An 18,819-nucleotide genomic window follows, 5' to 3' on the forward strand; every position below is an offset into this window, starting at 1 on the left:
ATGTGAGTATTAAGCCTAAAGGGGCATATGTAGATTCTACATGATACCCCGTACTTACTCTCATTCCTCCTCCTCCTCCTCCTCCTCCTCCTTCTCCCCCTTCTAGCTTGTCGCAAATAATTTATTGAAGAATGGAAGACCGAGACTATTGGCGATCACATGGGACACGGGCCAGAAGGGAAACACTGTTGCATTGACAGAGGGGCTTACTCCAATAGTTGCTGCGTACCGTTACCGCTCCGATGGCAAATCTCCGTGCCCCTGCCGGCTCGCAGATCATCGTTTATCACGGGAGGTGTGGCTTGTGCTTGTGATTGTGAAGACAAGACAAGCTCGCGGGCTAATGATTATTGAAGTCTCAGGGTGTGATTTTAGGTAACAGGATGGGCAGACTAACTAGTGCTTTAAAGGATTGATGACATGTTCATTAGGCAGATGCGGTATGCTTCTTGTTTTGATCTTTTTTTTTTTTTTTTTGTTTATTTATGTTTTATCTACTATTATATTCGCAAAAGTAGGGCGCATGAGATCCAGATCGCCACGTCTCCCCTGTCGCCACCAGGTTTATACTCAATTATGAGATGATTATGCGTGTGTGCGGACGCGGCTGGTAAAACAGAGCTAAGAGAGCTTAGGCTAGCCAGCGTGGTGGGTGATAACCGGGTAGAATTGCCGGAGGTGTTTCTTGGTACACTATGTTGACGGCTTACTTGGCGAGTCTCGCGATTCTCGCGATGATGGTGGCGATCAAGTTGACATTTGACGATAATTTTGGGTTTGATAGGTTTGATCTCCGGCGTGAAAACAGGAAATGCTCGCGTCGAGGCTCAAAATAACTTGATGTCTCAAAATTGCACAGCATAGCCTTGTGCAAGTGCTGTATAGTAGGATTTGTCAGGCATCTAGACAATTCTTGAGTGGAACTAGTAACTGGACGATTCGTTGGCCGGTGCAGTCCCGTCACGAAAAGCTCAGACGACATGGATATGTAGATGTCAAGGATCGCAAGAATAGGATAAATAGAACATAATTCGTCGGATTTACCCCAGCACAAGGTTTGGACAGACTTTAAGCTTTATCCTGCCTTGCCATGCATGTGCTTAAAACTTGGAGTCTTGGCCTACGTTGGACACTTCCCCCTACTACAGGAAATTGCCGGTGGATCATGGGCGGGGGGCAAGCAGAATGAGGCAAGTGAGAGAAATCTCAAGGTGGCTTGCGCCGTTGTAAGACACGGCGTTAGGCTTTTATATCTTGTGACGCCGTTCATAGTCGTGCATGTATGTGTAGTATAGAAGTAACTGAGATGTGTACTGGATATCAGGACCATATTGGAGCGCAATTGTCAAGTCGGTTCCTCCCGCTATCCCCCTGAGATTGAGTATCCGTGACACAGCAACTTCCACAAACAATTCCCGTCTCGGGCGTATATTCCCTCCTAGCGGCTGTTCCGAGTCTCCACGATCGCTGCTAGCGGCTCTAAAACAGACGGTGTGTGGTGCGCGTAATCATCCTGTCCATTGTCTCCTTGCCGATCGCGGCCACTTGGGAGGCAAAACCCCACTGCACAACGCTAGTGGTGAAAATTTGGACATTGGCCTCCTTTCCCGATCTCACACGTCAAGGAAAGGGGCAACCAAAGTTTCCCCACATGCAGCTTCCACATGGCTCTTTGTTCCCTGGTTCAGGTGTGTTCTTTAGGGCATTGCCCACGTATGGAACCGGGCCTTGGACTCAAAGAGAAAACCTGTGTTCGGTCGGGCTCCCGCTTGACTCCATTCTGTGGGGATTCGGAGTAATACAACAGCCTGGTTGGAGAGTCCATAGTGGGTTCGAAGCTTATACTGGCCCAATCGTACGGACTACACTACGGCAAACTTCCACTATTGCTAAATAATCCTCCTCTGTGATCGACACTGGAGTCTTCAGTTCCAAGGTTTTTCTAGCCTTGTTACTATTTTGCTATGCCGGTAACCGGATACGGAGCATTCGTGCGGGGTGAATCCTTCTCCAACCAGGGTCCCCCCCCCCCCCTTCTTGCCAGCCGTGTCCTATTGACAATTGGAAATGATAATGCTAGATCTAGCCTCGCTGGAACATTTCCGACAAACGCCATGGAGCTTTTCAGGCAAGATTCCGTGGGCTTGGGCCCAGCCTCGTGGGTAAAATGTAACCAAGGTCATACATTGAATACTAGTAATGCATTGGTCTTCCCTCCCCGCTAGTGTTCCAGAAGCATTCCCCTGCAGCGGAGAAACAGTACGAGCGGTCCGAGAGTTTTGGCCCCCTGTCAATGAACGCGCGCTAAGACCTTTTGTATGGCGGAGGACACGGAGAACGTGGTGTACAATGATGGAAATTTGCGCCATTATACTCAAAAATGGGGAAAGAGAATCCTTCCTATGCACCGCTGCTCACATTCAGCCTATCCCCTTAGTACTTTTGTAGGCTACACAATAGTATGTCTTGGCCGTTGGGGTGGGTACTCTAAGTACAGCCATCTAAGCTAAACCTTGATGTCTTTTCATTCGACTACTCGTGGCAAACTTGTAACCCCTTACCCACTTCGCCCGATACTCTGGGAGGGGCACAGGTGGCCTGAAGTGGAGTCCTTTCAATGATATGACTATGGGCCTTGAAGAAGTCTTATGGAGATCACTGGCTCTCCCGGCTCGTCTCCATTTCCCACCGGAGATGATTCCAAAAGATAGTTAAACCTGGAACTTATCAACGTGGAGAACCCAGTCATTTGCAAAAAAAAACAAGGGCTGAATGAATTCTTTCCCATTCTTTTGTTTTGGCCTATCAAAAATTAAGTTCGATCAGCTAGCAGTAGTGTGGCTGCTGCTTCTTTTTTCCCCTTGGCCCTCGATCCTTTAATACTCCCGTCTGTGGCTTCTCCTCCCCGGTTTTCGTCTTTGTCCTTCCTTCCTTGCTGCTACCACATGTTGGAGCTATAGCGATTCATCTTGATTTTCCTTTTTTGCCTTGTTCGCATTGGCCCAAGCCTTGTATACCCTTCTTTTTGTTCAAACTTGGCCTTATATTCGACAAAGTGCACTCCCCGACGAAGCCATCATTGCATAAAACTTGGCTCTCTTAATTAAGTGACGATAACCGACTTGGCAAACGACCAAGCATTCCAAGATGAATTCGCTCATCCTCGAAGGCTTGATGCCCAGAGGCAACAATGGCGACTTGGTGGCTCGACTGACCAACTCCGTGGAACTTGATATCGACCCTCTCCCGAAGGTTCAACGACAAGGTCTAATAGCAATCTCGATTATGGCTTTCTTGTCGCTGATGGCAACTGCCACGCTTCTCGGGTTCATTACCTTTCGACTCATCTTCTGGCGCTCAAGCTACCAACGATACATCGGTTACAACCAATACGTCATTCTCATCTACAACCTGGTCTTGGCCGATTTCCAACAATCACTCGCTTTCATTATCAACTTACGATGGATCCTCTCGGACAAGATTGAGTCCGGTACGGCTGCCTGTTTCTTGCAAGGATTCTGGCTCCAGGTTGGAGACCCTGGTTCCGGTCTTTTCGTGCTTGCCATTGCTTTCCACACTTTCCTTTTGGTCGTATGGGGACGCAAAATGTCCCACAAGGTCTTTGTCTCCTTCGTCATTGGTATCTGGGTCTTCATCGCCTTAATTGTTATTATCCCACTGGCTATGTATGGCGCCGACGTGTTCACACCTTCGGGCGCGTGGTGCTGGATTAGCGAAGATTATGAGACCACCCGTCTATGGACTCACTATATCTGGATTTTCCTGGCTGAGTTCGGCTCTGTTGCCCTCTACGCCGTCATGTTCTTCCAGCTGCGCCAACAGATCAAGGCCTCTTCCATTCTGGGTAACAGCCAGCTGGAGTCGTTCAAGCGTCTGCGTCGTGTGGTCGGATACATGACCATCTACCCCATCGTCTACATCGTTCTGTCTCTTCCTCTTGCTGCTGGTCGTATGGCCACTGCCAACGGCGACCCACCAAACGTCACCTTCTTCTGTTGTGCTGGTGCTATCATCACCAGTTCCGGTCTGGTCGATGTGGTCCTATACACTCTCACCCGTCGCAACCTGATCATCGACTCCGAGCCCAGTCACGACCGTTCCTACAACAAATTCGCCAGCAGCAAGGGTCGCAAGGGTGACACTCACCTGACTACCATCACTGCCGAGCCTCCCGCCAAGCGTAAGGGCATGGGCGGCACCATCAACGACGATATGGACCACCGTGACGGCTCAACAGACAACATCGTCCAGCCCAGCAACCATGAAATGGGCCCCATTGGAAAGGTGTACCAAGAAACCACCATCGAGATCACACACGAGCCCGCCTTCCCCGACGAAGGTGAAAGCTCCTCTCGCTCGAGCAAGGACTTCGGTGAGGTGTCTGGCCACGGCTGGAGGCGATGAACACTTTCTCATGACACAGGAGGCATTTGATTTCCTGCTACCACGTATATTTTTCCGGTGGCATTCTGCCTCGATATTTTCCCTTCGAACTTTCCCATTATACCTGTATTTCTTTCTAGTCACGACACTGCCACTCCCTATTCATGTCCCCTTTATTCATCTTCTCCGATATCTCATTTCTTCTTTCTATGTCTCCGACCTTACACTTGATATTCTCTTCATGACGGAACTTTGTATATATTCTTGAAAAGAACGGACCTCTCTTACGTGAAGGTCGCTGTGATTCCCATGTGCGTTTAATGCTTTTGAGTTTGAAGATCCATGAAAGCTTCTCAACAAACTGAGATTAGAAACTACTCCTCCCAACCAATTGTGTCTGTACTTCATTAGCAGAGCGTGATGTCTCAGATTCAAGCTTCGTGACGGAAGTGGCGCTTGAATGATTACTATTACTTAATTCGACAATCACGGCCACGTCGAGACTGCAGGAAGCAACAATTGTGGCAATACCTCGCTCGGCGTCTCCGAGGATGTCAACCTATCGAACCGGCATATTCCCACGAATATAACCGCCAGCACCCAAAGCTGAAGAACCCATCTAGACCAGAGTCTTTCCTCGCCCCTCGAAAATTCGACCCGTGGCTATGGCTACAGTACCAGGCGATTATGTAGTCGACGGATCAGATGGAAGATTGGAATCTTGAGCATGTTTCGGTATCGGCCACTCCTGAATACTGGCGGCATCTGAGCTGAGTATGCACTGCTGCGACGTGCTACTAGCGCCAAGGGCGATGGATGAATCTACAAAAGCCGATCTATTGTAGTGTAGCTGATCCATGCCCTAAAGATGGGGCTCTTGCCGTGTGTGAAGAGGGACCCTCTATAGACCAAATTCGGTAATGTGGAGATGGCCATGCCTTCTATCAAAACCGTTCCTTGGGTCAGGGGGTGGACATTTTAATATCGATCTACAAATGTCCTCGGTGGAGGCCATGAAAATGGGAACGAGATCGATACTTTTCCTATTTTGGCAATAGTTCGGGTCGCTCCGGATCTGCATGAGGTCTTTGGGCCTGGAACTATTCTTTGTTAGAAGAGTTTAGGTGCATATTTTCATACTATTTGGGTTCCGGCTGGACATTCTCGGTACTACTTTATGGGGACTTTCGTGGTCTCAATTTTGCAAACGATGTCGGCTCTCCTTATCGCTTGGCATTTCTCTGTGCTCCGCGGAGATTTTACTCCCTCGTGGCTCTTGAAACGTGGAGAATAATAAGCTTGTTATCATTATTTCAAATCAACAACTTCTAAACCGAGTTGAAGGCTAATAGAAAACCCGGTGCTCAGGTTCGGCCTACTTCCGTGCAGCACCGGTATCCCGAACCGACGTGGTGGCGCCACACAAATGCTTACTTCTGGTCATCGATGTCCTTGAAGTCCTATTGGCGGTGTTCCTTCATTGGCTCTGACTGGTCAGACTGCTGTTTGCTAGCTAGTGCGTAACATCGCTTGGTACAATGCGTTACCAAAAGAGTGTGTTAGACATGCCCTATTTGGACTAGGTCAAGCCCAGCGGCAGTGGTCAGACGATAGCCTGGTCTGGCTCTATTGGACGGCTTAATGTTCCTTGAAATGCAGGATGCTGCAAAATGCTTGGTAATGGTTTAATTGAAAGGCTGTGTATAAATACGATTAACCGAAAGTAGCGATAGTGCAAGCCTCTCAAAATCAAATTTCGGTTCTCCTAATGCCTCATCGCAAAAAGGCATTCTTCGCCTATTGGTCAGAGCATATCAATCTTAGAACCCATAGACCAGCGACTTCTCAAGAGTATAGGGGCATTTTTATAGGGGTTGAGTACGGTCCATGAATAGGTTCGCTGATCATGTCGATCTGAGCAACGGATGATAACCGTGTGTTTAGGTATACTTGAGTATACAGTACTAACAAAAATGGGTTACAGGCGTACGTTCACACGCAATTGCCTCAGTTCCCTCCGATGCTCTCCTGGTTTGCTATTCTGATTTGCCTGTGGGACTTGGAAGGCACTGGTAGCTGTCTTGGGTGTTTTTCTATTTCAATTTTCAAGTCAAGTTGTGACTTCGATGGGTAAGATGTGTTTTCCTATGAATGCAGTTTCCATCTACAGCTTTTTAGGTCCTGTAAAGCCATCGGGATAGCACTTTCACTGGACAATATAAGTCCTCTAATTATGATTGATTTAAAGAGTTTGGATTCCTAAAGACAATTTTGGAGAGCAAATTGTAAAAAATTTATTTTATTGGAGGGGAAAAAAATACGACACCTGTGTGATTCGAACACACGCGGGCGAACCCACACGCTTAGCAGGCGTGCGCCTTAACCACTCGGCCAAAGTGTCAGATCCTTGGAATTATGTTTGTTATTAAATAACTTGACTCAATAATTGATTCATTGTGCAGCATACCAACGCGCGAACTTGATCGATGTCTACTCAATAACATCTGCTGTACGTAAATACAAAAGAAGAGCGTTGTGCTAACCGAATGAAAATGTGCATTTTATCTGTGCATTTTATCATTACTGTCCTGTGGCCAAAAAAATAAGGAATTGTCATGTTGCTATTCTGATGCTCCCAAAGATAACATATGTTGAGAGGGTCTTGCAGAAATATATACGTTCAAACCCATCCTCTATTTTTCTCTCCGTTTCGACAAAACCCAATTTCTCATAAAACCGAACGTTTTCAATCATTTTTACATTGGTAAAAAGTGTGACACTAGATAGTCCGCGCTTTTGTGCCTCTGTTTCTGCATGTTTCATCATCCAGTATCCATAACCTCGACCCTGCGCGCCCGCATCTACAACCACGTTGTTGATCTTAAGCGAGTTTGTTTGGTCATCCACATGGAAGTCAAAAGAGCCGACAGTTTGGTCGGTGTCCTTTAGCATCATGACTTCATGTACTTTCATCTCTTGCTCCCAGTCTTCGGTCATGGGAGCTGGGGACCTTCCGATACGTTCGATGTACTTCGAGTAGGCTGAGTTGACCATTGATTTTATAGCGGGTATATCATCTAGGGTAGCTTTGTATAGACTGGGAGAGTTGCTTGATCGTGAAACGGAGCATTGGGCCATTGTGGAAGGGGTGCTTTGTTCGGGCGCCTCTGAAAGCGAAGGGCAAGAAAGAATAGGACGGAGAGAACCTAGAACAGATTTCCGAATATGGAAACACTGAGTATAGAAAAACGGGGTGATGTTGATCAAGTTTGTAGATTGAGTCATAGTTACCCCCGCCCTTACGACTCTCAGTATAGATTTGGTTGATGTCAACGTCGCCGAAGCTATCAATATTTGTTCAAGCTATCAGAATCGATCAAGTCATTCATTTTGTGTTAATATAGCGATTAATAATCTCAAGTTGGACACATATCCTTCGGAATCTTCTTGATGCCGCGACCAGGATTCTTCGACTCTGGAAGAATCAAGCAGGAGGGAGAGCGGTCTTTCCCGACTTCCAAGCCCCATTAGTCCTCACAAACTCAGAGATGGCAGAGACCTCCTGACCAGCCTGCATAAACACGGATCTCCGAGCTGGATCCACTGATCCAACTGAGACAGGCTATCTCTGTGCCAGGAATGCAGTCGGCTTGGAACTGACCCTCACGCCACGACCTACCATCGTGGACCATCTCAAGGACCTCACTGGCAGTAGAATAGAAAATATGGATACTTATATTATCCGAGCCAAAAGCAAAGCTGGTACAAGCAAGGGCTGCTCGGGGTTGCATGGTGGGGAACTTCGTAAATCCATCATACCAGCCGCGGTTTGCGTCATGGCATTTCTCCACGAGACTGTGCTCCAAATCCTGGAAGTAAACACTGAAGAGAAGACTCAGAACCGCTAAATTCGATCGAGTGTCTTTGTAACATACCGAATGCATGTCCTGATAGCGGTACACGCGATTTCCGTGCCGGGCATGGCATGTCCGAGATTTGACATCTTCTGCCAACCCGAACTCTCGTCTGTAGAAAATCTCTGAAAGATGTACCAGATGGGCTGGGTTAGATTCTTACCCTTAAAGCCAAACTCCTGAATGGTGTTATCTGCCAGCTGGCCATAAACCCGCAGCTCAATATCGGATCCCTTCTCGAAATGGCAGACCGCAAGCTTTGAATAAGGGGCGGTGATAAAACGCTTCTTGCCAATGCTACCTTCAAACCAACCCTCGGACTGGTTATAAGCGATCCCCTCGATGGTGTTCTCGCTAGAAAGATAGAACACTCGGATCTAGGAGCAGGCTCTTAGCATTCTTCCGAACCATGCGTTGATGATATGCTGACCTTTTCAAGGTTATTCGAAGTACAGGCTAAGGGTGAAAAGGTCTTGGCAGAGGCAACGACATTCTTCTCAGCACCACTGCTCCAGCCATTTTCGTACACGGTTTCGCTGATTTTGCCTCGAACATCTCGCATATAAACGCGGAGATGATCGTCTGAGTTGCAGGCCGCAATGGAGGTCCCTGGGTAAAGAAGTGTCAGCATTAGCAAAAGTCAAAGGGAGGTATGAATGGCTTATGTGCATACTAAAGAGAATCTCATGAGCGTTCGAAGGCATACTGGGCAGTAGAGAAGCTGGAATTTGCTTAGATTTGAGAGCAATGGCTCCTGTTATTTCAAAGTTGAAGGGCTTTTTGCACTAACTTTATACACTTAGAATACTTTTTCGAGAAAACGAGTATCAATGTTGATAGTTTGCGAATTTGTTTGCCTGAACACAAAGCCTGGATCCTCGGAGGAGCTGTGATTGTTTGAAACTAGGAAGCTATACGCTAAATTAACATATGATTAGTTCACCAAGCACAGCTATATACAGGACCCGCTTACTTTGTCACTGCGCAATGACACAAGGGAGAAGTCATCAGGCAAACAGAATATTCCTGGTAATTCCGGTGGTTGCGTTCCCAACAATGTATACAGGTACTAAGCAGAGTAACCTATTAAAGTCCTACAGGATATACAGACACAAGCTAGCTGCCTAGCTCTATCTAGTCTCGTTAAGAATATGTCATGAGTACGAGTGCAAGCTGCAAGAGTTCAAGCTCAAGTTGGGACGCTGCACATGACTTGTGACTAGGCAATTTACCAAGTCTACTCTACAAAGGTCTCGTAGATCTGGAACATGGAGACAATTGCTGTACTACAAGAAATTCAATGCTCAAGTAAAATTAATTCCTGTTCTCTGCCTTCAGATCTAGGATACATAGTATGAGGTTTTCTGGTGGCATCTGCAAGTACTGCAACACAGGCCATTTGTTACTACATCTCTCGTCTTTCAAAGCTTTGTATTGAGAGATTGTAGGAAATGTTCAGTATTCCTATAAGTGGTACGGATATTGATGGCGAAAGTTGTTTACTCAACCACAGTCGACGAACAACGTAGACCTGGCTCTTGTTTTCATTAATTAATGTGTCAAACTTCATGTGATCGTCTGAGATAGATCAATAGTAGTAAAAACACCCCCAATGCTCCCCAAGTGAGACAATGTTTGAATCTCCCTCAAAGTAGGGAAAAAAGGGATGCCGAGTACCTTGGCCGACTTGGCTGCCTATTTTCTCTCAAGCGGTGACTGTCTCTAAATGCTCTCATCCTGCATTGAGATACGATAAGAATATGCCGAGTGATGTGATGAAGAATGACCGGAAAGTCAATTTGGCTCTCGCGACATGCTGTTCATTGACTGAAGCGAACAGTGCGATCGGACAAAGGAGTCTATAAACTTTATCATTCCCCTGCCAGCTGCTGTCTTGAACGAGTGGGACAGATCGCGCATATAATTGAATTCCCCCTTCGGTAGACCAGTAACTTGCATACACATGGAGGATCAACCGAGACACCTGGCTTCCACGGGGACGAAGACGAAGCTGCTGTTTGCTGACGTCATTTAAGCAATGGTACGATTTCATTTTGGTGCATCTCAGGCAATGTGTGTCTCATATACCTAGTCACTGCCTTTGCAGGATGTCTAAGCGAAATGTACCCGAGCGCATGGAGGGTAGAGAGGTGAATTTGCAACATCGCACCCGATGTCAAGTGCATTGCATACAGATTTGACTAACATCAGCCAAATCGACTGATCGGGGCTCAATTCCTTCCGAGACGATCACTGGAAACGGGCCAATGACATCAAGTAGCCACTGTCGCTTAAAATCTAGCGCATGAAGCTTCTCCAGTGGACTTGCTCGGACCATAGGGCCACCGAACTGTGGCGAAAAATCGATAGCGGACACCAGATAGCCCCGAAATCATGCTCAATAGATGCTGAAATTCCTTCGAATCCCTGGAGATGCAGATAAATAGCGGGGCCCATAAGCTTGCAAGGGATGGAGGCGCTAATGATCGCGCCTATACTCCACGCAGCAGAGTGAACACAGCAGCACAACCCCCTTGAATAAATCCAATTCGCAAGTTGGCCGGGGTTCGGGTTATCCTGCAAGGCTGGTTCCTTGGAAGACCGACTGCCCTACCATTTGCTAAAGTTTCAGTTTCACAGCGACAAGACGATCATTGCAGATCAGGGGTTGAGCGATCCGCCATAGTGGACCATGCAGCCTGTCGCCAATCAGGGCACCGTAAGACGTAGGAATGCACAGTTGTCTTGGGCATGCAATTATGCGTCCAGGAACCTGACTTGAAAATCGGAGCTATCTTATTTAAAGCCAACATGTGCTGCCGGTCTAGGATCTCCGACAGGGTCGGGTTTTCTGCGTTGTTATTCTGGAACAATGCTGCTTTCTCGCAAGTTTCTTGCGGTCTCACTGCTTTTGACAGGCTCTGCCGTTGCTGATGACGCACGATCAAGAGCTCAGGATGCCCTGAAGACCCTCCAGACATGGTATAACCCCCAAAGTGGCATTTGGGATACCTGTGGGTGGTGGGATGGTGCTAGTTGTATGACTACCGTCGCAGATTTGGCTGCTCTGGATCCCTCTGTGATGGATACGGCGACTTATGTCTTCAACAACACATTCCACGTGGGGCCGGTGTCAAACCCGGCACCCGGTCCCGAGAAGAAGACCGTATTTACCCGCAACAGCCAGGGTTCCAACGATGTCAATGTCACGCAGTGGCTCGACCAAGCATACGATGATGATGGATGGTGGGCCCTGGCATGGATTGCTGCCTATGATGTCACTAAGGAGCAGACATACCTGGAACTAGCCGAGGGCATCTTTGAGAGCTTGGTATGTGTCATCTTGAATTCTGACCTGGCCGCATACTAATTGTTTATAGGCCGCAGCTTGGGGTACCAATTGTGGTGGTGGTGGTATTCCATGGAACCCCACAAGCACCTACGTCAACTCGATCACGAACGAAGTATTCCTCTCCGTCGCAGCACACCTAGCCAACCGAGTCCCAGACCGAAAGGAATATTATGTGCGCTGGGCACAGAAAGAATGGGACTGGTTCACCTCCCAGGACTTCATCGGTGAGAACGGAACCATCAACGATGGACTATTGGAGAACTGCCAAAACAACAGAGCTACAGTGTGAGTATCACAAGTCCATATTTGCTTGTATAAGAACTGACCATTTTCTAGCTGGTCTTACAACCAGGGTGTTGTACTCGGCGGTCTGGTCGAGTTGAACAGAGCTGCATCCAACAACACTCTGCTGCCATCTGCCAACAAAATTGCCAGAGCGGCCATTGACACACTAGCCGACTCCAATATGGTCATTCACGAGTTCTGTGAGCCGCAGTGTCTCCCCGATGGGACACAGTTCAAGGGGATTTTCATTCGCAACCTGCAGATGTTGCAGAAGGCATCCCCGGATGAGACCTATCGGAAGGTTATTATGAACAGCGCGAACAGCATCTGGCAGAACGACCGCGACGAGAAGGGTGGACTGGGTGTCAACTGGGCTGGCCCCATCCAAGCGACAGTGGATGCATCAACGCATAGCTCAGCACTTGATGCGTTGGTTGCAGCTCTTTCCCTCAATATTCTTCTCTAGGGGAGGCGATCGCTTGGCTTTTTTTCTTGTTTTCTTCTTTTTGTTTCGGTCTAAAAGCCCCGGGTTTTCGATGGATGCATATAGAATCTTGGGTCTGCATATATACCAATCTTGATTTCTCATCTACGATGTTAATCTCCATTCTAGTAAGCGCCTTTTCGCTGTACCCATGTCGGTTGTGGCACGGGCTGAGGTCTACTGTAGCCAGATTTTATGACTGATGTGGGCACCAACTCAAATTCTCCAAGCGCAGCACCCAATCTACCCTGTGCCCAAACAGTCAAAGCTATGAAATTCCCGTCCTCATGATTGAGAATTCCTTCCGGAACAGGAAATGCCTGCTGAGGACCTAGGTTGTTTACTGCGAATTTAAAGTTAGTGGGTTGGGTGTCCCGAACCATGGAACCATGACCAGATGCGGACTTACTATACTTCCCAAATTGGTATCCATTGATAAACAATTGGCATCTGTAGTTGTCTCGTCCACTGGCCGAATCGACCTGGGAAGAGTTACCGAATACGACACTCATTGGGACGTCCCACCCGCTCGGGACATTGAGTCGGAAAGATGCTGTATAGAAGCCAACGCCCGCATGCGACAAGCCGTCGATGACCGGGTTTGACTTCTTCCATTCAGAATCCGGTGGACCAGGATAGTGGTATCCCTGTCTCTCGGCATATATGCTACCTTCATTGAGAGGACCTCGGATCAGATCCTGGTACTGCTCGCCGCCAAGATTACCAGTCAGCTTCCACGAGACATCGGATTGGTCCCGAAATTCCATGATTCAGAATACCCCTCGGGAATTTGATTCCGTCAGTACCGGGTGCTTCTTCATCTTGGCCCATGTGATCAATCAAAATGGACAGCACGTACGGGCTGCCTCGTGACAAGGCTGATGGCAGTGTCACATTATGCACGATTGTGGAGTTGGCGCTCGATCCAGTCCACGAGCCGAGGAAAGTGTTGTTCAACCAAACAGAATGCCCGAAGCCTGTGCCACCCGATACATTTAGCCACACATTGGATTCTTGGCCATTGGCATTGAAGTGACCGCGATAGAAGAGAGACCCAGTGTGATATCCGTAGTCCATGGAATAGAGACTAGTCGGAGTGTTCAACGCCCGCGGATTGTGAGTTGACTTCAAAGTGCACAATGTCCATGCTGAATCGTCGTACGACGTCATAATTTCAGGAAGAGAATCAAGGAACCTCCATTCCAGGTTGGACAGATCGGGAATGCCAAACTTAGCAAGGTTGTATCTGACAGTCCCGGAGATCTTCCTATCGGGCGATATAGAGGTTTTCAACTCCTCTCCGTTGAACGTGATACTGTGAAGATGCTTAGCCGGGCTAGAGATGACCTCAATATCCGTAGTCGCATTCACATCGCCGGTCAAACAAAGACGCATGTCTATCAGATCCGCTGTAAGGATAAGGTATCCGGCCTTGAGGACCACCACGTCTTTGGATGGCGATGAATAATTTCCAATCGGGCCTGAAGTAGGCAGTTCCATGACCCAGTAGTTGTATGCCTCATTCCGCCAAAGCAGGTTTATTTCCAGGTCTGCCACTCGGACGATACGTCGGTTCGGTGTAACATGCCATTGTAAAACCCAAGAAACCCCGCGTCGCTTAATGGTGATGCCTGTCCCTTCGGCGACAGTCGGCTTTCCAAAATGGCTAGGCAGAGCAAACTCGTGAATTTCTCCGGCGCCCCCGTAGAGAATCAGTAATCGTGCCGACTGAGCTCCTTTCGCCCATGTGAATATCTCCGCGGAGGAGTAAATCAGGTTGATGCCGCCGACATCGTAATCCGTGACATGAAATTTGGAATCGCGACCGTTGAGTGCCAGTTGACCTCCTAGCTGGGGGATAGTGATATTGCCAACGCTAGTCGCGAGATTGAGAATATATTGGGTTTTGTCGGTGGAGGTGAAGTCAGCGTGTCTAACAACGTAGAAGTTTGTCTGTGTTCCATTTCCAATGAGAGGAGTCACAGCAATCGCAGCCGGGGCGCCGTAAGACCCATTGACTCCAAGATGGGAGGTCGCTGCCAAATAAGCAGGTGACACTTTGAGGAAATTGGCTTCAAGTTTCTGTTCACTGTATTTCTCACGCGAGATTGTCCGGTCTTCAGCAATTGCGGCTCCATAATCGTATGATGTATCTCCCCCCATGTATCCCAGGTTGCCCCAGTTGGTGCCCCCGAAGGTCTTGATTAAAGTTAGATATGCAGAAAATTAGGCCAGGGTTTACAAGAGCTCACCATATAAATGTTAAAGATCTTCACTCCGAAACTGTAGTTGTTTTTGTACACAACCCGGACTGCTTCCTCGTTCACCAACTGGCCACACATGTCTTGATCCACACCTCCCCTAGAATCTGGTTAGTTTACTTGTATTCTAAATCTGTTTTAAAGAGTATGTCATATTCATACCATCCTTCTCCGGAGCCACCTTGAAATTCAGCAATAGCGAAAGGTGTCGTTGGACTGTTTTGTTCGTGCAAAATCTGCCAGTTGTATGGGAACCTATAGGTCGGCCAGACAGTAGGATGTGCACCTTCATCCAAAATCAGTATCACATCATAAATTAAAATGCTTCCGAAAGCATACTCACAATCATAACGCATTGGATAAGAGTCGATGCCATATATATCTACTTCTCCCACGCCCGACCCCGGAGCGAAGTACCCCAGATTCAGGTTATCATTGTCAATCAAAGGAACAGTTATACCTGCATCCAGAAGCTGTTTCTCAACATGGGCCATATACCCCCTATTCATCTCACTCGGGAAATTAGTCACATCAGGCCAAGTAGAGAACTCATTCTCCGGTTGAACCATGATAACCGGACCACCATGGGTGATCTGCGCGCGTTCAATGATCTGACCCAGCGTCGACACATATTTCGCTGTCGTATTGAGATATTCTGGGTCATCAGATCGAATAACAGCTTGCTGTCGGAGGACCCATCCGGGTATGCCGCCACCAGTGGTTTCTGCATTGATATAAGGTCCCGGTCGAGCGATCAGGTATATGCCAGCTTGTGTTGCTGCATTGAAAAACTTATCTAGACTCCATATACCATCTGTAATAAAATGTCCTGGATTCCCTTCGAGTAGGCTCCAGTCTGTGTAGAATGAGACTCCTGTAAAGCCCATGCTTTTTATTTTCTGGAATATGTCGAGCCAAAGGCCTGGGACTGGGAGGCGGAATGGATGGAACTCTCCGGAAAAGATCATGAGTCGCTCTCCTCGGACTATTATCGAGTGTTGGTCATATGTTACCTACTGTGTACGTGTTAGATTATGGGGAGGATAGTGGGCGACAGTAGTCAGCCTACGAGATCTTTTCGTCCATTACTTTGAGCAGGGTTCCTGCTGCCACTGGAACCAGGCAACAGGGACGCAGCTGCTGAAAGCAAGGCGATCAATTTCGCTTTGTTGAGTAACATCTTCGATTGCAAATGTCACTTGTTTGTTTTTAAATTCAATTAAGAATGTGCATCAGCCTTGCTCAATCTCAGAAGAGGGAGATACTAATTTAGACCATCGAAAAGGACTTATTACCTCTCGCTTTTGTCTTCATCAAAATAATAATCACTCCGCATCAAAAACATCTACTCCGCATCGCCTGATCGACATAGCCGGACCAAGGCTCGTTCTTATTGAAGGAATATTTAGCTGTCTAACCGGTTCCCCGGTCAAATTTTGCCCATATACTAAATAGATATTTACTATATATGACAAGCACCAGCCAGGCTAAATAAATCCATTCGATTACCCTAGGTTTCTCCGAAATAATTACATCATTGTTGTTTCATTTGCCATCCAAACTGAGAGCCACTCAAGGCGTTTTGCTAAACAATTTGCAAAATGGAACTAACCAACAACTACGAAATTCATCTCTCAAAATGGGTTCCCTCATAAAGCCTATCCTCTTGCACGCCCACGCCTCAGGCCCAAACCCCATCAAGGTAGCCATCACCCTCGAAGCACTCCATATCCCGTATACAGTGAAGCAATGGGATTTCGGAGATGACAAAGAGAAGGGCGTGAAGGGTGCGGCGTTTCTCAGAATCAACGAAATTGGACGTGTTCCTGCTATCGAGGATCCAAACACCGGTGTTGTCGCGTGGGAATCTGGGGCTTGTATGAACTATATTCGGCGGGTGTATGACAAGGGTAACTTGATTGGTCCTTCCGGAGAGTTGGCTCAAGATCTGGTGGATTTTGAAAAGTGGGAGTATTTCTTGTTGTCGACATTGGGTCCGATAAGTGAGCAGGCGACTTGGTTTAAGTGAGTTCCTTGGATTGCTTGCCGTCAGTTCTGTTTATTGACTATTAAGGAAATTTAACCCTCAGCAGAACGACAATGCTTTAGAGAGATATACGGCTCAGACCTATTGTTGCTACGACGTCCTCGAAGGTCAGTTGAAGAGAACTGGAGGCGAAAGCGTTCTCGATGGCCGCGTGTCTGCCGTCGATTACCATTTCGAGCCTTGGTTGCATGATTACCTTCTTGCCGGCGTATCTCTTGAGAAGTATCCTATGATCAAGAAATGGCTTGGTCTCATGCAGACTCGTGAAGAGGTGAAGGAAGCCTACTTCAGGATCAGAAGTGAGAAATCAGTTTAGAAGCCACGCAGCACGGGAGAAAGGAAGGAAGATAAACAACTTTGGGTGATAACTTTATGTCTGCCTAGGTAATGGTTTGGGTTGTCTACAACGTATATGCACAGATATTACAACATTAGAGCACATTTTTGCTCAGTGTACACGACAAAATTCCCATGTGGGCCATCATACTTCATTGCCGAGACGTATTCCGATATTTCAATTTCAGTGGCAATGCTATACAATCTCACATAGTAGCTAAAAATTGAAATTCCGTAGAGGTTTTCTAGCTATCCAGTCAATAGAACCCTCGGGACATCAAGAGCATAAAGCATAAAAGCCTTCCCATCACAAGACCTACTCGGCATCTTGCCCCCACGAACATTAACCTGCAAAGCCTGATGCATAAGCCTAGGCTCACCAAGAGTTTGATCTCGCTTTTTCCTCCACTTCACAAAAGCATCCTCAGACGAGTCCTCCTCGAGATACTTATTTTTCTCCTTCTGCCCAGCAACAGTATTATACGGCAAAGGATTACGAGTCGGAAGCTCACTACCCGGCGCAGGTGGGAAATCATGACCGGTATATAATCTCGTCTCTGGCGGGAACGATAGCAGGCGTTGCATAGAGCGAAACTGAGACTGGGAATCGCCACCGGGAAAATCACATCGACCATTGCCGATGCCCGGATTGAACATGCAGTCTCCTGAGAAGACATTGTTGCCGAGTTTGTAACCCCCGTGATCAGGTGTGTGGCCTGGCAGGTGGAGGGCGATGCCGATCATGTTTCCGAGTTGGAATTTCTCATCTGGTTTGAAGAGGTGGTCGAAGGCAGTGTCGATTTCGTCTTTGGGGATTCGGTATCTGTGGGCGTAGTAGGCTTGGACGATTGCTATATCCTCTTGGATGCAGATCTGTGCGTGTGGTTGGCCATGAGCCCACAGGGTCTGTTGGATGTAGTAGGAGGCTGAGAGATGGTCGCCGTGGGCGTGTGTCTCCAGGAGCATGGTGACTGTGTAGCCATTTTTCATGATGAAGTCGATTAGAGCATCTGCAGCTTGGGAGGTAATGGTGTATAGTGTTGGTTCAAAGTTCAGGACCGGGTCGATGATTGCTGCTTCTTTGGTTTCTGGACAGGCTACAACATATTGCCATGAACATGTGGTGGGCTCGAAGACCGTGTGCACTGTAGGCTGTATTCCATCGAGTGGTTTGGACATTTTGTCACTGTTCAAGTGACTTGATGGGGAGCAGAAGACATTTGTCCCTGCAGCTTTTAGGGACTGTTGGTAGACATTACGTATGTATAGGTCATTGGTACTCAATCCTAAATTATGTTTATAACAGCACCAGATAGACTTGCCATGCAACGATTAAAGCCCCAAACAATGGAATCCCAGGGTACGACATCAGCAAGATAGACCCCGTGTCTTCATTGTGTTGACTGAAGTTAGAGACAATTGTTAAGAGTGGCAACGGGCAACATTGGAAATCATGATTCGAAAATGCGCTCTGTGTTTATCAAGGAGTACGAAAATTTGAGCCAAGTCATTCTAATTGATTGAGTAAATGCACAATAATAATTGAAAGGACAGTGTTAGGTTGCTTTTTTGTTCTTTACCATTGAGATTACCAGCACCTACGGTGAAGGTAATGAAAATAGACCAGGAAATGAATACTGCTGGCCAAGAAGACCATAGATAGCCTTCAAATCTAGAAGATTGGTGTTTCCGACCCGTTTCTATCCCATTGCAATAACCTTCTTAAATGCATTCTT

General features: G+C 47.4%; 6 protein-coding genes across 6 annotated transcripts; 3 read left to right on the forward strand and 3 right to left on the reverse strand.

Annotated features, from left to right (window-relative positions):
• Positions 1-3,147: 3,147 nt before the first annotated feature.
• On the forward strand, positions 3,148-4,425 carry gprC (the record flags this gene model as incomplete). The annotated part of the gene is made up of 1 exon (XM_058461660.1): positions 3,148-4,425. One exon carries the CDS (start codon positions 3,148-3,150, stop codon positions 4,423-4,425), a length of 1,278 nt encoding a protein of 425 aa, XP_058322237.1.
• Positions 4,426-7,946: 3,521 nt separating this feature from the next.
• fleA (fucose-specific lectin FleA) lies at positions 7,947-9,022 on the reverse strand (the record flags this gene model as incomplete). The annotated part of the gene is made up of 4 exons (XM_058461661.1): positions 7,947-8,286; positions 8,340-8,695; positions 8,749-8,927; positions 8,992-9,022. 4 exons carry the CDS (start codon positions 9,020-9,022, stop codon positions 7,947-7,949), a joined length of 906 nt encoding a protein of 301 aa, XP_058322238.1.
• Positions 9,023-11,190: 2,168 nt separating this feature from the next.
• On the forward strand, positions 11,191-12,421 carry N7508_003596 (putative glycosyl hydrolase; the record flags this gene model as incomplete). The annotated part of the gene is made up of 3 exons (XM_058461662.1): positions 11,191-11,649; positions 11,699-11,955; positions 12,007-12,421. 3 exons carry the CDS (start codon positions 11,191-11,193, stop codon positions 12,419-12,421), a joined length of 1,131 nt encoding a protein of 376 aa, XP_058322239.1.
• Positions 12,422-12,564: 143 nt separating this feature from the next.
• N7508_003597 (uncharacterized protein) lies at positions 12,565-15,587 on the reverse strand (the record flags this gene model as incomplete). The annotated part of the gene is made up of 6 exons (XM_058461663.1): positions 12,565-12,782; positions 12,849-13,105; positions 13,164-14,638; positions 14,692-14,800; positions 14,863-14,986; positions 15,044-15,587. The coding sequence occupies 6 exons, from the start codon at positions 15,585-15,587 to the stop codon at positions 12,565-12,567; spliced, it is 2,727 nt and encodes a 908-aa protein (XP_058322240.1).
• A 752-nt stretch (positions 15,588-16,339) lies between these two features.
• Positions 16,340-17,063, forward strand: N7508_003598 (glutathione S-transferase family protein; the record flags this gene model as incomplete). Its single annotated transcript, XM_058461664.1, has 2 exons — positions 16,340-16,725; positions 16,775-17,063. 2 exons carry the CDS (start codon positions 16,340-16,342, stop codon positions 17,061-17,063), a joined length of 675 nt encoding a protein of 224 aa, XP_058322241.1.
• A 269-nt stretch (positions 17,064-17,332) lies between these two features.
• Positions 17,333-18,262, reverse strand: N7508_003599 (MBL fold metallo-hydrolase; the record flags this gene model as incomplete). The annotated part of the gene is made up of 1 exon (XM_058461665.1): positions 17,333-18,262. One exon carries the CDS (start codon positions 18,260-18,262, stop codon positions 17,333-17,335), a length of 930 nt encoding a protein of 309 aa, XP_058322242.1.
• Between the last annotated feature and the right edge of the window lie 557 nt (positions 18,263-18,819).

Source organism: Penicillium antarcticum (assembly GCF_028974205.1).
Source record: "Penicillium antarcticum strain IBT 31339 chromosome Unknown utg000003l_segment0_segment0, whole genome shotgun sequence".
Lineage (NCBI taxonomy): Eukaryota > Fungi > Ascomycota > Eurotiomycetes > Eurotiales > Aspergillaceae > Penicillium > Penicillium antarcticum.